Source organism: Ipomoea nil, unplaced genomic scaffold (genome assembly GCF_001879475.1).
Source record: "Ipomoea nil cultivar Tokyo-kokei standard unplaced genomic scaffold, Asagao_1.1 scaffold2845, whole genome shotgun sequence".
Taxonomy (NCBI): Eukaryota; Viridiplantae; Streptophyta; class Magnoliopsida; order Solanales; family Convolvulaceae; genus Ipomoea; species Ipomoea nil.
The window spans coordinates 4,587,948-4,607,730 of NW_017619273.1; the positions used below are offsets into that span (position 1 = coordinate 4,587,948).

The window sequence follows — 19,783 nt, forward strand, 5'->3', positions numbered from 1 at the left end:
TACTTTACAACAACACTTGGAGAGTGATAATCTCTCTGTTTTCTTAAGGGGTCTTAATGAAAGTTATGCTCCTGCTCAATCTCAAATAATGATCACAAAACATCTTCATACTGTTGATGTTGCATTCATGATGGTTCAACATCAATAAATGAGGTTTAATAGTGGGGTACTAGGGTTGTAACTTCCTCGATCAGGAGAAATTCAATAAGCATGGAGCATTCTTCTTGCTCAAAGCACCAATAATAGTTCAGGCCTAAAAAGTTTTATTCCAACAAAATAAGAAACTAGTCTGCACTCATTGCGGCTTTACTAGACACACTGTGGATACCCACCTGGATGGAAACCAAGAAACAAGAATGTTGGATCTGTTAACCAAGTGCAATTCACTCCTCTTGAACAGTCTTCCAATGAAAATGTTGGATTTGTTACTTTAAACCAAGATGAATATCAGTTGCTCAAACAATTTTTGCAAAGGGACAATGTGGCTCACTGCTCACCTTTGGATGTGACTGGAGGGGTGACACCTCAGGCTAATTTGATTGCTGCTAAATTTGTTCCTAATCTTCAACTTGAATGTACTCACTCTTAATTTTTCTTCTAAGAACAAAGCAAGTTGGATACTAGATAGTCGGGTCACCCATCATGTTGTCTGCCAACCTAGTATGTTGACAAATGCTAAGAAAGTTCAAGGTATGTTTGTTGAATTACCAAATGGTGATAGTACTGATATTACACATATAGGTTTAATTCATGCTGGCAGTTTGATCTTGCAAAATGTCTTCTGTGTTCCTGCATTCCATTATAATTTGATATATGTCAATGAATTAATTAAGACTTCTAAATACAAGCAATTGTTGTATAGAATTTGTGTATTATACAGGGTCAGGATTGTGGGAGGATGATTGGTTTGGCTAGCTTGTAGAAAGGCTTATATCATCTTGTAAAACTTAGATTCTCTTGTTTTAGTGAGATATGGCATGTTAGGGCTAATGCTTGTAATTCTAGTAGCATTTGGCATGCCAGATTAGGACATTTTTTCTATGGAAAGTTGAAATTGTTGCCTTTGTCAAATGTAGATTTGAGAATAAATAAAGATGGTGTTTGTAATATCTGTCACTTAGCCAAGCAAAAGAGATTGCCCTTTAATGTTAGTTCCACTGTTTCTAGTTCTTGTTTTGATATTGTACATGTTGACATTTGAGAACCATATCGTGTGCACACCATATATGGACACCAATATTTTCTAACCATCGTGGATGACTATAGTAGGGCCACATGGGTATATTTATTGAGAGGAGAGGATGAAGTCAGGACACTTGTTCAAGCCTTTTATGCTTTCACCCTAACACAGTTTGGTAAGGTTGCCAAATGCATCAGAACATATAATGGACATGAATTTAAGATGGACAACTTTTACCAAGAGAAGGGGATCATTCATCAATCAACATGTGTTTACACACCATAGTAAAATGATGTAGTTGAAAGGAAGCATGGGTACATTTTGTCAGTTGCAAGGGCTCTCAAGTTTCAAGCAGGGTTGTTAGATAGTTTATGGGGAGACTGTATATTGCATGCAGTCTACATCATCAATAAATTACCCTCAGCAACCTTACAGAGTCAGATTCTACATTAAATTCTGTTTAATAAGCCACCTCAGTACAATCATTTCAAGGTTTTTGGGTGCTTGGTCTATGTTGTTGTACACTGAGGACACCAAGGAAAATTCTCACCTAAGGCCAGAAGATGTTATTTTCTTGGATACCCTGATGGAGTAAAGAGGTATAAACTTTATGATCTAAAGACTAGGGAGGGGTTCATATCAAGGGATATTGTGTTTTATGAGAACATTTTTCCTTACAAGACAACATATCATCTGAATGATCAAGGGTCATCTCAGGACCTCATCTTACCAAATGACAACAACATTATGGAAGGTAATATTCCCAAAAGGTTTCTCAAAGAGATGAAACAAGGAACAATGATAATTTTATAGTATTAGATAGTTACATATCTAATTATACTCAAGATGATTCTGACATGGCACATTCTGATCTGGCACACTATGATTCTGTTCCAAATTATGTTCCAGTGCAACCTAGAAGATCCAATAGACAAATATCAAGGCATGCATATCTCAGGGACTATAGTTGCACATTACATGCTACCAGAACCTCTCATCATACTCTTTTAGCAATTTTTTCCTATAATATAGTGTATTCTGGTTTAAAAGCCTTTGCCACTAACATCCTTAGCATTCAAGTGCCCAAATCCTACAATGAGGCCATCTAACATGAGTGCTAGAGAGCTGCTATGAAAACAGAGATAGATGCTTTATAAGCTAATCACACATGGGAACTAACCACACTTCCAACCTCCAAGCAACCAATAAGGTGCAAATGGGTTTACAAGGTGAAACACAAGGCTGATGGGATAGTGGAAAGGTGTAAGGTCAGGCTAGTTACAAAATGATACACCCAGACTTGTGGGTTAGACTACATTGACACTTCTAGCCCAGTAGTCAAAGTTACAACTATAAGAACTTTGCTTGTTGTGGCAGCTGCAAAAGGGTGGCAATTGCATCAGCTTGATGTCAACAATGCCTTCTTGAATGGGGATCTTAATGAAGATGTGTATATGAATCTTCCTCCAGGGTTTATTCCTAAGCAGCCTGGGCAAGTTTGCAAGTTGAAGAGGTCCCTTTATGGCTTAAAACAGGCCAACAGACAATGAAATGCTAGATTAACCACTGAATTGTCTAGTATGGGTTTTAAGCAAGCTATATGTGACAAATCCTTGTTTACTAGAGGTTTTGGTGATACTTTCATTGCCCTACTAGTATATGTTGATGATATTGTTTTGGCTAGCAGTGATGGAAGTCAAATTCAGCATATCAAATAACTTAAGATTTGGAGAACTTAAGATTTTTCCTTGGGTTTGAGGTTGCTAGAAATCATACATGCATATTTGTAACAAAGAGAAAATATGCCATGGATCTGTTGCATGATACAAGTTTCCTAGAGAGCAAACCAGTATGGTGCCATATGGTACAAGCTAATAAGCTTTTCAAAGATGAGGGTACAACTTTGGAGGATAATACTCAATACAAGAGATCGGTGGGAAAACTTCTATACCTAACTATCACCAGACCTGACATTTGTTTTGTTGTGCAGCGATTGTCTCAGTTTTTTGATAATCCTACTACTCTTCATTTATAAGCAGCTCACAGAGTACTAAGGTATATTAAGAATTTAAGAGTTATCCTGGGCATGACTTATTTTTCCCTGTAAATTCCAGTTTGAAGATGAGTGGTTTTGCTGATTCAGACTGGGCAACCTGCCCTGACACTAGGAGATTAGTAACTGGGTTTTGTGTATTCTTAGGAGATGCCTTAGTGTCCTGGAAGTCCAAGAAGCAAAGCACCGTTTCTAGGTTATCTTTTGAAGTTGAATATAGAGCTATGGCTCTTGCTGCCTGTGAGATGCAATGACTGCTTTATCTACTTGAAGTTTTGGAAGTTCACTTGGATGATCAGCAAGAGTGCCACTTCAGCAAGATCAGTTAGTTGGTTAGGGTGCTTAGTTTTTCTGTTGGTTCCCGTCACTTGCTCAGTGTTGTAGTTATTGTTGAAGCTCCCTATTGTACATATATACTACCGTCTAAAAACTCCTGCCACACTTTTTATTGAATACATAAAGTTTCCTTTTCACTTCACTCCCAAACATTTAGTTTTGTTATATATTTAAATATAAATATCATGAATTGATTAATAAAAACATGTGTTAATATAGTTTTTTTCTAGGCCTTTTGGTTGGTCTCTCAATGCCCTAATATATACCAGGGTATTCACCGTGCAAACACAAAATATCATGAATCAATGGTTCAAGATCAATAGGAAGGAAAAACCATTACCAAATAATAATTTTTGTTTTATTGTTTTTGTATATAATATAATAATACGTTGTAAATAATCAACACAAAGTTACCAGCCTAGACAGTATAGAGAAAGTTTACAATATTAAAAAGGCATTGTATTCCCCTGAGTTATATATCTATAGCATTTTTTTCCCCTAAATTATTGAAGTGGCTGTTTTCCCCCATGAAATGTTAAATGGACATATTTACCCTTAAACTAAATATTTAATTTATTTTTTTTTCCCAACAAATTATGACCATAATTTGGTTCAAACTAAACAAACACTATAGCAACCAAACCGAAATATTCCAATTACAATTTAGAATCGAAATTCGATATTTAGAGTTTATTAAAATCGTGAACCGGAACGGACTGTTCATGTTCCGAACTGAAAAAATAAAATACATTTATTGTTGAATTTAAACTATTTTAAAATAAAAAATTAAAATTTTAAAATAAAGACGGTTCAAAATCGCGAATCAGATCCGGAACCGCCGGTTCACGGTTCAAGATTCAATTTTTTTGATACATAATTTTAATAAATTGACATTTAAATATTGAGTTCTAGATCTGAATTATAACCGTAAACTATTAATTCGATTGCTTTAGTATCCGGTTCAATTCAAACCGAACCGTGGTCATCCCTACGTATACGCAATAATTTGTTCGAGTAATAAAATAAATAAAATATTTACTTTAAGGGTATAAATGTCAATTTAATATATTAGGGGGAAAAGACACCACTTTTAAAATAATTGAGGGGGCTAATGTGCTTACCTAAATAATTGAGGGGGAAAAAGTACTATAAGTATATAACTCAGGGGTAAAAGGTGTCATTTTCCCAAAAATAAATGTAGAATTCTTGTAAATAGAATTAAAGCTATTTACAGAAAAGGCTACTGCCCATTTCTAGTTGTAACTTGATACTGTGTTTATTTTTAATATATTTAATTTTATTTTTAGATAATATATTTAAAAATAAATCTTTGGTAAACTAAAAATGAACATTTAATTTATTAATAATAAATTTTATGTCTACTGATTGATATAAATATAATGCATATAATTCATCAACTATAATCTTATTAAGATACTCTTAATTGAGTATTGTGATTATTGGCACACTTGTGTGAGACCGCCTCACGGATCTCAATTCGTGAGACGGGTCGGATCTTTGATTAATGGGTCGAGTTTTTGACCTTATTAATCAAAGATCTTATCCGTCTCACAGATTGAGACCCATAAGATAGTCTCACATAAGTTTTTGCATTGACCCAATAGTATAATGATTGATATAAAATATCATGTATATAATTCATCAACTATAATCTTATTAAGATACTCCTAATTGAGTATTGTGATTTTCAACAATTATACTGTGGACCGCGGTCCACAAAGCTTTATGGATCATGGTCCAAAACGACAGATATTATAGTGTATTTAAACTGACACTGTCTCACGTATTATTTTTATTATATTATCAAATGAAACTGCAATTGAATTGAAATGAAACTGTAGTTGTGTTGAAATAAAACTGCAGTGTATATAAAATGAAACTGAATAACAATTTCACATATTTGAGTGTATATTGTCCAACGAAACTGTAGTTATATTACAATGATACTATAGTTGTGTTGAAATGAAACTACAATGCATATTTGATATCTGGATCACAATGCATTGTGGACTGCGGACCACAGTATAATTTGCCTGTGATTTTTGGCCCAATAGAGATTGAAGCCCAATTGAGAATTCCACTCGTTGGGCCCGAAGGTTTAATGTATAAAAGAATTTAAAGTAACACCTCAATAGTTCACTAATTCATGTGTCGTGACAATTGCATTTTTTATTTTTTATCAATTAGGTATCCTAGCTGGCAATGTAAATATCAAATAATATGAAAAATAATGTAAACACAAGAGAGTATGTATGTGTTACAAAGTGATAGTAACTGCACATAAGCAATATTGCACCCCAAATTAATATCCCCTTCATCTGTATTTGATTCAGTTAATGGGATTTAATTGAAATTATTTATAATTAACTTTTGTCTAATATTAACTTTATAATTTGTATATTAAATTTATATATTTAAAAACTACAGTAAAAGTACTAATAAACACAAAAATTCAACCAGGACTATATGGTCTAATGGTACCCGGGTTGGACTTCCATTTGGAAGATTATGAGTTCGGGCCTCAGTAGAGGCGTTATTGGTTCTTTGTGTTTCAGTAGGTTGAGAAAGTATATGAACATATACTACAATGTAATAGAACCAGTAACTTTCAAAAAAAAAAAACACAAAAATTCAAATTCAAAATGGGATAAGGGAAATAATAAATGATCAACGTTGAATTAATTATACACTTATGACACGTTTGGTTCACGGAATAGGCCTGGAATGATTCCTTTGTTTGATAAATTTTTTTATTCCGGGAACAATATTCCTATGAACGACGTATTCCCCCTACATGGGGAATACTAGTTTTTTACGCGTATTGCGCGATTCAGATAATGCCCAATGTTTTTCTTAAATAAGTATTTTAAAGTATACCAATGCAAGATTATATTGAAATTGTTAACGGATCGGATAATCATATAATTAAAGATAAATTAGGGAATCTCAAGGAAAAATTAAAATCTGAACCGTCTGAACTATTCATTTGATTTAATAATTTGACGGTCATTTTTTCTACCTAGTGTTTATAATTAAATAAATATTTGAAAGTATATCAATGCAAGATTATATATGAGAAGTTCAACATAAGTAATTTAATGTCTAATTTGTTTATTTAAATATGTAATTAATAGTATATGAATACAATGTAATATAGGAGATTCATTATAATTGTTACTAATTTTTTTTTTTTAAATAGTAATCAAGTATTTTTGTTGCAAATGTTCTAATATATTTAATGAATACACATATATACAAGATCAATGAATGAATCAACAGTACCAGTCATTTAGGTATTTTGCTCAGTGTTCATTTAGTTCAACCATTATTGTTGAATAAATTATTATGGATAAAGAAATTCCTAATTTAAGGAATTTAGATGTAGTAAAAATTTAAAAATTTTAATTATAATGTAACCCAAAGATATTGGGCGATTGGAAAATATGATTTAGCCCAAATATCAAAATGCTAAAGAAAGTGTTTTGGTTATTCAACAGTTTGAAGCAACAATTTGTTATAAACCACTGAAAATACAAACATTGCAATTTACAATATTTTCACTTAGCGTTTTTGAGAATGATTTTCCCAAAACAAATCTATATTTTAAAAAAATTATTATTAAAACAATTATTATTATTATTATTATTATTATTATTATTATTACTATTATTATTATTATTATTATTATTATTATTATACCCTTAACTCATTTTAAATGTTAATTTAAACAGCTAATTTTTTTAAATATCCTTTTACCAACTGTTGATATAATTCGCTGGTCAAATCTGCTAACGCTAACCGCTAACTACGGATTATCAAACATGGACATTGCGAGGTACTTTCTCACTTCAATTTGTTGTGTGATTTGAATACTCTCTTTGTCAACAAATCCCTCAAGCAGTTAATATGATTGACTATATTAATTTAAATTTTTTCATGGTATTAATAAAATATTTGGTAAATAAATATATATCATTATTGTGTATTATAACTTTGATATTTAATTAAAAAATAGTGCACAAAAAGATAATAGACAATGTAGTGAATATAATCAATTGATGAATTTGAATGTAAATAATTTTTACATTGGAGAAAAATAAAAACAATATAACTAATGAAATTATTTCTCTTAATTAATTTATTGACAATGAATAATTTTTTTAATAAAGACATTGTATGGACAATGTAGCGAATATAATCAATTGATTAATTTGAATTTTGAATGTAAAGAATTTTTATATTGGAGAAAAATAAATACAATATAACTAATGAAATTATTTCTCTTATTTAATTTATTGATAATGAATCATTTTTTTTTTTGAATAAAGACATTGTAGACACATAATTGTAAATTAAAGAAATGTATATGTACTAAGTGGCTTGTAGTCTACTGGTATCTGGTTGGCCCCTTTTGTGGGATGTCTTAGGTTCAAGCCTTGGTGAAGGCGTAGATAGTATATGTGGGTGTCCCCATTCCTTTGTAATAATAAAGAAATGCATATGTATTATTTTTTGTTGTAGCTACTATTTATTATTTAATTTAAGAAGAGTAAAATAGAGTACTTGTAATAATAATAAAGAAATGCATATGTATTATTTTTTGTTGTAGCTACTAATTTATTATTTAATTTAAGAAGAGTAAAATAGAGTACTAATTATGCCAACTTTGATTGGAATGAGGTTCGAACCTAAGACCTTTCTTATTGAAATCAATGAGTTAGTTAACGGTGAACTAACAGAAACTAACGGAAAAGATAATATTTAACGGAAAAGTTAACGGATAATCATATTCATTGAGGATAAATTAGGAAATCTCAATGAAAAATTAAAATTTGATCAATCTGAGCCATTCATTTGAGTAAAAAAATTGACCGCCATTTTTTCTACCCATTATAGGCCTAACTCTCTTGGGCTCTTATTAGTATAGTAGATTTATTACTAGGGCCCACCCTGGTATTAACATATTATTGAGTTCTCAGGAATATATTTTATATTTTATTTTCTATTTTACTCTTTCTCTCTGTCTTTGCATCTCTTTCAATGCTTCCGGAGGATGCCAATCATATACTGCAACCACACCGAGGCCCACACCACCATCCCCTTCATTTCTAGAGACTTGTGAACACCGAAAACTCGCCGGTTGTCTAACAAATCCAAGCAATCCTATGGAGTTCCAATCAACCAACTGAGCAACAGGGGCATGTCGCGACCTATCACTGACTCCATCTACGGCCACCGAACGTCCATGTAGTGACTGAATCGCCGAAGAAGCCATCAGCGACGGAGACTGGGTCGCGTTGAGAACCTTCACAGGAGCCTGCCGATCACCAAACTTGGGCCGACGATCACGCTGCTGAGGTCGCGAGAGAGGTTCCCCGTCGTCCTTTTCATCATCGCCACCCTTCATTCGCTGGGACACCGCCGGCTGCGCAACAGAATCAAAGAATTCTGGGACTCTTCGAACGACAATCTGATCAGCGGGGCTAGGTCTTGACGCTTCCCCAACACCATCGATGGTCTCCGATTGTCCTTGTAGTGGCTTAGTCGCCGAAAAATCCTCCAACGACGCAAACTGATTCGCGACGCTAGACTTCGCAAATGGCTGCCGACCACCAAACTGACGGTGGCGGTTGCCTTGCTGGGGCCTGGCAGCGGTTTTGGAGGGTCGGGGATGATCATCGCCAGCCTGTAGCCTCTTAATCGCTAAGAAGACATAGACCGCTTCTGGGACGAAGGCTTTGGAGGGTTTTACAATATTGTAATTGATATTGAATAATATTATTTATATATTTTGTATAAGGGTAGTTATGTCTTTCACACACACACATACACATAAACACACACGCGCGCGCGCGCGCGCACACACACACACACACACACACACACACACACACACACACACACACACACACACACACACACACACACACACACACACACACATATATATATATATATATATATATATATATATATATATATATATATATATTCCATTTCTATTCCTTAAACCAACCAAACACTGGAATAACATTCCAAAAGTCTATTCCCTCACCGAACCAAACAATAGAATACAATTTGTATTCTATTCCTTACCTTTTCCATTCTTATGGATAGGGGTGAAAATAGGCCAAGTCGAGCCGGACTTTAAAAAATTAGGTCTGGGCTTGAACCTGTATGTAGGCTTTTTTTTTTAGGCTCAAGCCAGAGCCTATAGTTGGTCTGGCCTGGCGTGAAGCATTTTTAAAAGCCTATTTAATATATAGGCCTTTAAAAAGGTTTCAAAGTATATCATAAATAGGCTTTATTTAAGGCCTACATGTTAAAGCCTTTTAAAGTATACATGTTGTAAAAAAATATAAAAAGTATGCCTAATACATTAAATCAGTAATACATAGCAGGCACTGCATAAGTATATTATTACAAATCCATGTATCATATTACAAAATTATAATCAATCAATAACCCAAAAATGACAAAACATAATACAATATCCAACAAAACAACTTTAATAATTGGAAGTTCATAATACAAAATCCAACAAGACCACAATACAAGTTTAATAACCACAAGTCTCTAATACAAAAATTCAACACAAATTTAACAAAAGAAAAACCATAAGTCCGTAGTACAAAAATCTAACGCTCACAAAGCAAAAAAGGCTCAAAGTGATCCTGGCCGCCGTCGATCGTCCTACTCGCGGCTGAAGACACCATTGGTCCACTGCTACAAATCTACATTAGAAGAGTAAAAGAAAAGTAAGAACCACTAACCTCGCCGTCAGTCACTGCTTCCTCGTCGGCCAGTCGCCGCCTCGCCGCAGCCTGTCATAGTTCGCCTCGCACAGTTGCCTCTCGGCTCTCGCAGTCTTGAATTGGGGATTACGAGATTAGGCTTTAGGGTTATATATATATATATATATATATATATATATATATATATATATATATATAAACACTCGGGCCTACAAGCTTGTAGGCCAAGCCTTTACATATAAGCTTGGGCCTATGTAACTTATTAGGCTTCTAAATAGGCCTAAGCCTGACCTTTTTATTAAATAGGCCAGGCCTGGCCAGTCCATAGGCCCCTATGAATGAGCCTGAAATATTCCTACCCCTATATATGGAATAGTATTCCTATTCTCTCAAAATTCATTTTGCGAACCAAATGTGCTGTTAATGTGTTGTCTCCAAAACATTATATTTTACATTTACATTTACTAATAGCCAAATATTGTGCATGATTGAATATTTGCCTAATAAAAAAAGTAAGTTATAAAGAGAAAAGATAATAGAAATAAGCCATATATCATAAACAAAGAAGAAATGTAAAATTAAAATTAATTTATAAATGTACAAGAAAATATGTACAATGTAAAAACATAACTTCAACAATTAGAAATTAAAGCATAAATACAATAAGGGGATGGAATCCCACACCCTCAAACTAGCTGATTTGTTGATTTACTAACATTACGAACTAAAACTAACGTTCTCAATAGCATAAACTTAAGACTTACATTAATCAGGCCAATAACTATGCCTAAATAAAAATAATCATGAGAATCACTATAAATTGTATGTCAATGTAATGATGTTATTAAACACATCTCTCCAATCATGTTTTTCTCTATAGGGTTCTAGAGTTTTTTCCTTCTCGATTTCTTGGGGTTTTATCGCGAAATTGCGTAACTTTCTTTATGTGTTCTGTTTTGTCCAATCGATGCTATTCGATTTGCATTTTGTTCAGATGGAGAACTTCGCTAGTAGGTGTATATTTGTGGCGGCCAATGAGGAGGGTTTACGTCTGGTGGGGTGGGGGTGACTCGCTGTCGACTACCAGAACTCAACAAGAGGTCTGGGAGCTTGCAAAGATGTTGCTAACTGATCGGTCGATTAAGTTCAACATCATGTGCAATGTTTTGGCCTCAGTTTAGCGTCCGTTGTTGAGGGTTAGGGTTTCTGAGGTTCATGCCAACTTGTTTCTTTTTCAATTTTTTTCAATGAGGGTGACACACACTGAGTTTCTGGATAAGGGTCCTTATTCCTTAAAGAGTCGTTTTCTAGTGTGTAAGCTACTGGAGCCATGGGAGGGGTCGGGTAGTGTGGATCTGAATATACTAAACTACTGGGTGCATGTGTCTAACTTGTCGCATGGCTATACTATGGAGTCGATGCTTGACTAGATTGAGAATTTTCTAGGATGTTTGTTTGCTTCAACAAGTCTGGCATGAGAAGTATTAAGAAGAGTTTATATCATATTAGGGTAGGGATGGATGTCACGAAACCTCTCAAAAGGCAGATGAAGTTATTTCTAAGGAACGACTTGTGGATGTGGGTGAACTTTAAGTATGAATGCTGGTTGCATAACTTTTGTTTATTCTCTGGAATTTTGGGCCACACAGATGGGTTTTACATGGGGCTAGGCGTGCTAACGCGAGGCCATATGAGTATATGTTTGGGGCGTGGATGAGGGTTGGCTTGGGGAGGGGATCGCACGCGATTGGGGTGCTTTGGCTAGTGGACAATCCACCGTCAAGGTTTTAGGCGCGGTTTAGGGATGATAGCTGGGCCAAATGATACTCGCTGGAGTGCACTAAGGTGAGTACTTTAGTACCTGAGAGGTATCATATACTGGGGACTAGACAATGTAGGGTTCCCAGCAGTCATAGAAGGGTTTTTTTTTTTTTTTTTTTTTAAATGCTAAATGGGTGAATAACATCGAGAATGTCAATTCAACAAGTGGATATGTGTTCATCATGTGTGGGGCAGCTGTATCGTGGAATTTAATGAAACAGTCATGCATTGCTAGATCGACTATGGAAGTAGAGTTCATAGCGCTTGAGAGGTTGAGTGGCTAAGAAATTTATTGGCAGACGTGCCATTGTGGGGGGTGTCCAACACATGCCGTACCCATACATTGTGATTCCATCTGCCATTTGTGTGGCAAAGAATAGTGTCTACAATGGGAAAAGAAGACACATAAGAGTTAGACATCATAATACTGAACAGGTCATCACAATAGAACTTGTGAGATCTGAGAGGGTATAGCAGATCTTCTCACAAAAGGCTTAAATCGAAAGGCCATCCTTGAAACGTCAAGGGAGATGGGCTTAAAGCCAATGAGGTAACGAATTCATGATGGATACCACCTTTGGTGGTTAAACAAAATCATGGAAAGACTTACACCAAAAGTTATGGAAATAAGCGACTATAACATACTCTGTTGCCTGAAGGTGGTCTATACTGAGATGGACTTGGCAGAGTTAAAAGTCTATATAGAGTTAGACTTAACAGGGACTCGTTGTCAGTCAAAGTGTTTGACTGAGTACAACTTTGTTAGAGTTGACTTGAACACTTGAGTTCAAAGTTTTACTAAACTGAGAGTTCAAAGGTACATCCTACTTTCATAAAGTAAACCACTCAGTGGTATCACATGTCAGTTCAAGACACTGTCACTGACTTGAAGACCAACTCTTGGAGTCTCGCTCAGACGACATTATTTGTTTCTACCTTACCTCTTTGAATGTGTGGGGGATTGTTGGAAACATTCAAAGGGAAAACACTGCTCATCACAGTCTCCCTATTTTTTCTCTCCTTTTTGTGTCTGGTAAGGGAGGGGTTGTTATATTCAATAGTATATAAACAGCACCTCACTAAGTCATTAAACACACCTTGAACATTCTCTCTTCTCTGCACCTTAATCCCTCTGTCTGAGCAATTACGTTCTGCATTTGCAAGTCGAAAGCACACGATACCCTGGTTGTGAAATGCTTTTAATGCAGTGTTACTTATAACACGTCGCAAGAACATCTCTCCTCTTTTTCTTTAATTCATCCAGCCTAAATTAACAATACTCGTATTCTATTGGTACGTGTACGACATTATTGTCTCATAGAGTTCATTTGCCAAAAAAAAAAAAAAAAAACTAAAAGAGCTTGAAGAGTTTTGTAAAAATTCCGATATAAGATAGCGTCTTGTAATTTTTAGAACAAGAAACCATAAGCGGAAGTAATATTAGCATAGAAAAAATCATCTTTAATCCTTCAAGCAATAAAGAAGGCATATATGCAAATGGAACAATCACTATACTCTTTGAGTAATATGCAATATTCCTTGAACAACTTAACCAAAATTCTTTTGTTGGGAATCCATTGTTTTTCTCCTTATCCCAACTTCATCATCATCATCAAATATCTCCTTTCGGCACTCAACAACACTAAAATATTCACTTCCAATTAATTACATGTCCACTTTATGTAAAATGATTATTCATCTTCATTTTTATATTTCAAATGTTTACTTCAAATGGCAGTAACAATGAATGTCATAAGTAGTTCGCACGGGCTTAGTTTGATAATTCAATAAGTAGTATTTGAGAAAAGATATCAAAGTTCGAAACTCAACAGTGACAGACTGATAGTATAGGGATTATGTCCAAAATAAGCAGATCTTTTGTGTGCACCAGCATTTGGTCCTGTTTGTTTAATCACTAAGTTACCGTGGTTTACATCTTTCTACATGCTCTATCAAATCGGAACTTGAGGAGCCCTTGGGGTTGAGGATTCTCCACGAAATGATTGTATTAAGTCTACATTTGTATGCATTATGTCACATCATATATGTCTATATATGCATAGTCTATCATAATTGGACTTTGGCATCTAATGCTCTAAGATAAAAGGTTTAAAAAAAATGCTCTAAGATAAAATATATGAAAAGAGAAAAGTGACTTTAGAATTGGAATCCAAAGGGGGACAGACTTTAGATATATGGAGAAATTGAATGGAGAGCAATTCATCACAGATTTGGGAGTCTAACATACATCATTCATGCTCAGTGATTTGTGGAAATGGACATAGGGTGGCTCTTTTCCCAAAAAGCTGTTGGGCCCTACATTCACTAAATTATAATAAATAATCACAAAAATACAAATAAAGTTGTCATATATCGACTCACATGCACAACATTAGAGATTCCTTTATTTCTCAATATGATTCTGTAAATCTCAAATATACTAAGATTCTATTTAGAAAGCAACAAAATGACATCTGGAAAATATTTTCTGAAAAATAAATAAAATTATATAATTAAATATTTTAACAAAAGTTATTTTTCGTCAAAATAGTTTCATTTCCCCCAATCAACGAAAAATGCTTTTCGTTGATTGGATTTTCTTATTGCATCTAAACACTGAAAATTTCAAAAATTTTCCAAAATTATTTTTCTGCTTTCCAAAAAGACTCTAATATTACACATATTTTCATTTTCTACTTTACTTTTTACCCTCAGCTTAGATGTCATATTTTGATTTATTTAGAAAAATTAATGAATCATAATTTTTATTATTTTCTTTCTCTTCTATAAATCAAATTATGACAGATAAGACAAAAATTTTACTCTATGAGAATATATGGCAAAAATTTTACTCTACGATAATATATGTATCATTTTCCTTTTTGAAATCCCCTTTTTAACCCATTCACAGAATCACATTCTTGGGTGGCCATATTGTCAGCTTGTACACTGTGGGTCTGTGTACACACACTGACATACACACACTATATGTATATAGGGTATGATTATATACACTCACACACACTATATGTATAGAGGGTATGATTATATACACTTTTTGTAGAAATTTGATTATAGATACTCTCAAATTATACTTCTGTAACAAATAATGATAGATTATATTTTTATCATGTGGTTTTATAGGAAAGTATCTACATTAAAAATTTGTGAAAGAGAGTAAAAGTTAAGACTATAAAATAAGTGGTCATCAAGTATTTTCCTTTTTCTAGTGACGAGGAAAATTCACAGTTACTACTTGAGGGTGTACAATGGGTGAATCATGTCTCGTGACCTTAACTAACAAATGACTACAATGAAGTATACCACTTTAGGTTGTCTATAATTGACCGACTCAAATCAAGAAAATCAATAAACCGCTGTTATTGAGAGTCAAATTTGTAAATTGCAACCTTCTGCTTACCAAATCAAATGTATAACTATTTTATTTTTGTGTGCAGTTTATATGCTATTACACATAAGCAAGATTTATCCCGTGTATATTCTTGAATAGTAGTTGTAACTATGACACCATTAACAGAATTAAATAAATCTATATAAAAATCCAATATTGATTCTTGAATCTTTGTGAAACAAGACTTGAGCTTAAGACTTTTACATTTGAGTAGAGAGTAGAGACACATTATATTAATTAAACACCGGATTCTAGATGCTAACTCTAACATGAATTTTAACTTAATGGGAATTGAATAAAATTAGGGCTATCCTTTCATTGTTGTTACCAAAAGGTTGAATTTCCAACTCAAGTGTCCACGTCCCGACGCGACAGAGCATCTGGAATGATGTAAATCATAGTAACTCAACTGAACACAGATGTTAGACCAGAACTATCATTTCATGGTTACATAGAAAGGAACTATATATACTCCAAAATAGTTCACTAAAAAACAGAAAAATACAAGGAAAAATGATCAAGGGCAGCATATTTAGCCAATTATGAAACTTGACCACATTTCCCCATTCACTTACAAGGAGAACTCTCAAAAAGGCCAAAGCTTCTGACTATATAACAGTTCACATTTACTACTAATCAACTCAATCCTAAGAACCAAAAAAAAAAAAAAAAAAAAAGTATAAAAAAGAGGTATACAAGAGGATAGAGAGCAGGCACTACTGCACTAGCTAGACTACACTTAAATATTGAATGATACACAGTTAGGAGGGATTTGTAAGAGCTTCATTGGCAATTAGGGTTTCTCCCGGGGCCTCCGTAGTAGAAGAAATGGCCCCAATCTCCATTGTTGCCTGTCTGGACATCATAGCAGTTGGATTGGTCAGTGAAGGTGCCTAGACCTTTGGGGGACTTAAGGTTGTTGGAGCTGTCGACAACTTGGATGTTCCTAAAATAGCTCGCCTTGCCAAACCCTTCTTCCGGGAAATGACCGCTGCCCATTTGGGTGGAGGTGTGCTGCCCGTCGGGCCTCGAGTTCACCACCTCCCCGCCCCATTCAATCATCGATGCACTCTCCCCCAAGTACGAGAACAAGAACGACGGCCAGTAGCCCAAAACATAGTCATTCCCGAACTGCATCCACCAATTTCCCTGTTTTGGATCCTAGAAAAGATAGAAAACGAAACGTAACTTTAGTCATCTAGTGTTCTCACTATACATTCTTCCAAAAGGCTGAACCCCAACCCTAAGGGCCCCCCACACCCCGACCTGACAGAGCATTTGGGAGGATGTAAATCATGGTAACTCAACTGAACATGAACCACAGAAGCTAGACCTTTTGTTCTCACTATACATGTTAGGCCCTTAGGCGGTGGAAAGTAAGGCCCTTCGAGGTTTTCAGACACCAGAATGTGAAGTTATGCGGCTGCAATGATACTTTTCCTAAAGAGATAATGCAACTTTACCAAATACCCGATCGTTCCTTTTTAATTTGGTAGCAAAAAGAAAATATATTCATGATTAGAGTAATAATGGATATTGGTACGCTTTTCAGTTTTTTCAATTATATATTCACCTATTCAACAATTATTCAAGACTTACAATGATGGTCTGGCTGAATTATAGCCGTGCCCACCACTCGAAAAAAGGCAGACTTTGGTGAATTTGGAACGAACGTACCTTCCATATAAGAATATTGATATCGTACTGGGAGTTTCTGAAAGCTGAGACCGGGGAAATGCTAGCACCCATTGCTATTTCGCTGTTGATCTGAATGAACCCCGAACAAAGTAGGTTGTAGCAACCCGTGGCCTGATATGCATCGCTCTGCCGAAAATTCGGGAAACGTTAGCACGTTCGCAATAAGATTCCTTCCCGGGATTAAGGAATAGTCATCGGTAAATTTGTAAACTTACAGTCCAGTAAGTGAACAGTCTCGTGTTATTGTCACCGTAAAGGTCTGGGCTAACCTGAGGCCACGAAAATCCTCACGTTAGACTAAACAGTTACACAAAAGTTGTTAAATTTGGTTCAAATTACACTTTTTATCGTTATTTGCCCGAGGGATGGATAATACCTGCCACCCAGCTTCAATGCTGTTAAGGTCCTCGCCAAACGAACCACCTAGTATCCAGAGCTGCGACAAGCTGAACTCGTTAGGTTGCTGAATCTTGGGTTCCCAAACATTAATTGTAGCCTTCGCCCCGTAATACTTGTCGCCCTCGACATATGCTATCGCGTGCTGGTAACCCGCAAAACCAGTAAGAACAATGGAATAACGAACAAATTGAGCAAAAATCGTAAGGCATGGCAATAGTTACCTGATGACCACTTTCATTCACGAGGTCGGGATCTGTACCTCGGGGCTTAGCTAAGCTCGTGTGCTTCTTCTTCCCGTACCTCTTCACCGAGCTCGCCCTTAACACGTCATCTTCCTTTGTCCTCCTTACAGGGATAGTATCCTCGGGGCACCTCCCGTTCATATGCCACAACTGAGTGATCGGGTTTGTTCTTTCTTTAGGCCCCGTCGACTCCTCGTTTACATCATACAGACCCTCCGGGTGGTAGCTTGGCCTCATCTGCACAATTTGATCAACAAAACCCGCAAACAAAGTGTCAGGACTCGGGAAACAACCAAAATCATAGTAACGAAAACGACCAAAGAATCGAAGATACCTGGATTTCATGGTCTTTGAGAAACGGGTGATCGAAAGCTCTCTGTTTGGAGATGTGTACACAATCAATGATATCTCCATCTGGGCTCTGTTTGGTGTAAAATCATTATAGCAAAATAAGTACACAATATAACTTTAAATCATTTTCTTGGAACAGAAAAAACCATTATACATCCCTAACTTTAATCATTTTCATACCTGAAGAAATCATTCCCAAAACCACAGTAAATAGGGTTCCAAAATAAATTAAAGCAAAAGGAACATGGGGAATCAGTACAGAACATCATTAATGCCTGCTACATTAGTAGTTGAATCTCACTACAATATCCATACCAAGAAGGCAAGAACAGCTACACCAATGACAGATTCCTAGTACTTAAAAATCAGTTGAATAAAAAGAAAGAAAAAAGATTCCCATGACTTCATTAAAACAAATGAACAGATACTCAAATAGTCAGATACCTAACCTGCAGACTCTAAATATTCTTGGTTAAAACTTAAAACCCAAAGAAAATGGACTTTTAAGAAACACCAAATTTTTGAAAAAGGCAAACAAATTCAACTTTAAGCTACATGATTCAAGAAAATATTGTCTGTAAAAAAAAAAAAAAAAAAAAAAAAAAAATCAAACATTTTTTCAACAGCCCAGAATGGACTTAAAAAAAACTCAGAGTTTAACTGATTCAAGAAATGATTTTTCCTGTTCAAAATACAAAACCGCCCATTAACCCAAGAAATTAAAATGTAAGAGAAATTCCCATAAAAGGGTTTTACAGTTTTACCTCAATGGTTTTGACGGCATCTTTGTTAAGCCTTTTCAAGTGCTTCTTAAGCTCGGCATGCTTCCTAGAGGCCGTTAGCCTGGCGGCGCAAGATAGCGAGATTAGGCCGCCATAGAAGCAGAGCAAGAACAGAGCTACTCCGAGCATCCTCCTCTTCGTCCCCCACTGTCCACCGCTAAAATGCGCCATCCTCCCGGAAACCCTCCACCAGCTAGACTAAGCCGAACCCAATTTCAGACACGAGCTGAAACGGCAATAGCTACACCAATGTGCAGCAGCTCTCCAAGCCCGGACCAAGAACTCAGCAACCTGCTTATCCTACGCACCTCCCTGCTTATCCTGCGCACCACCTCAACTAAGAAATCCAAAGTGTTGTTCGGGGAGAGTGAGAGTGTGAAGAAGAGATGAGGATGAAAAGGTCTCTCTCTCTCTCTCTCTCTGTCTCTCTCTCTTTTTCTGCAATTGTGCTCCTTCGTAAAATCCAATTGAAATGCAGAGGTGTGCTCATGTGCCAGTCCTTTTTAATCTTTTTATAATCAGACAAGTTTATTGTTTTTTGGGAAATAACATTTTCCTCCCTCAATTATTTTCTAACTATCAATGTAGTTCTTAATTTTCAATTTTAACTAATTTGATCCTTAAATCATTTTAGTGATCAAATTGACAAAAATTTTAAAAATATAAAAATTACCATTTAGATCCCTGAAAGTGTTTAATTGATAAAATTTTAAATAATTCAATGATGTCAAAC

The 19,783-nt window shown here is 35.2% G+C and overlaps 1 protein-coding gene and 1 long non-coding RNA gene across 2 annotated transcripts; one reads left to right on the top strand and one right to left on the bottom strand.

Moving 5' to 3' along the window:
• Nucleotides 1-425: 425 nt before the first annotated feature.
• LOC109160062 lies at nt 426-1,109 on the top strand. Its single transcript, XR_002050684.1, has 2 exons — nt 426-575; nt 881-1,109. It is a non-coding gene; the product is annotated as an uncharacterized LOC109160062 (long non-coding RNA).
• Nucleotides 1,110-16,025: 14,916 nt separating this feature from the next.
• On the bottom strand, nt 16,026-19,547 carry LOC109160061. The gene is made up of 7 exons (XM_019308190.1): nt 19,033-19,547; nt 18,252-18,338; nt 17,897-18,154; nt 17,653-17,817; nt 17,492-17,545; nt 17,256-17,402; nt 16,026-16,739 (listed from the first exon to the last, which is right to left on the bottom strand). The coding sequence occupies exons 1-7, from the start codon at nt 19,219-19,221 to the stop codon at nt 16,362-16,364; spliced, it is 1,278 nt and encodes a 425-aa protein (XP_019163735.1). The 5' UTR covers nt 19,222-19,547; the 3' UTR covers nt 16,026-16,361.
• Nucleotides 19,548-19,783: the final 236 nt, after the last annotated feature.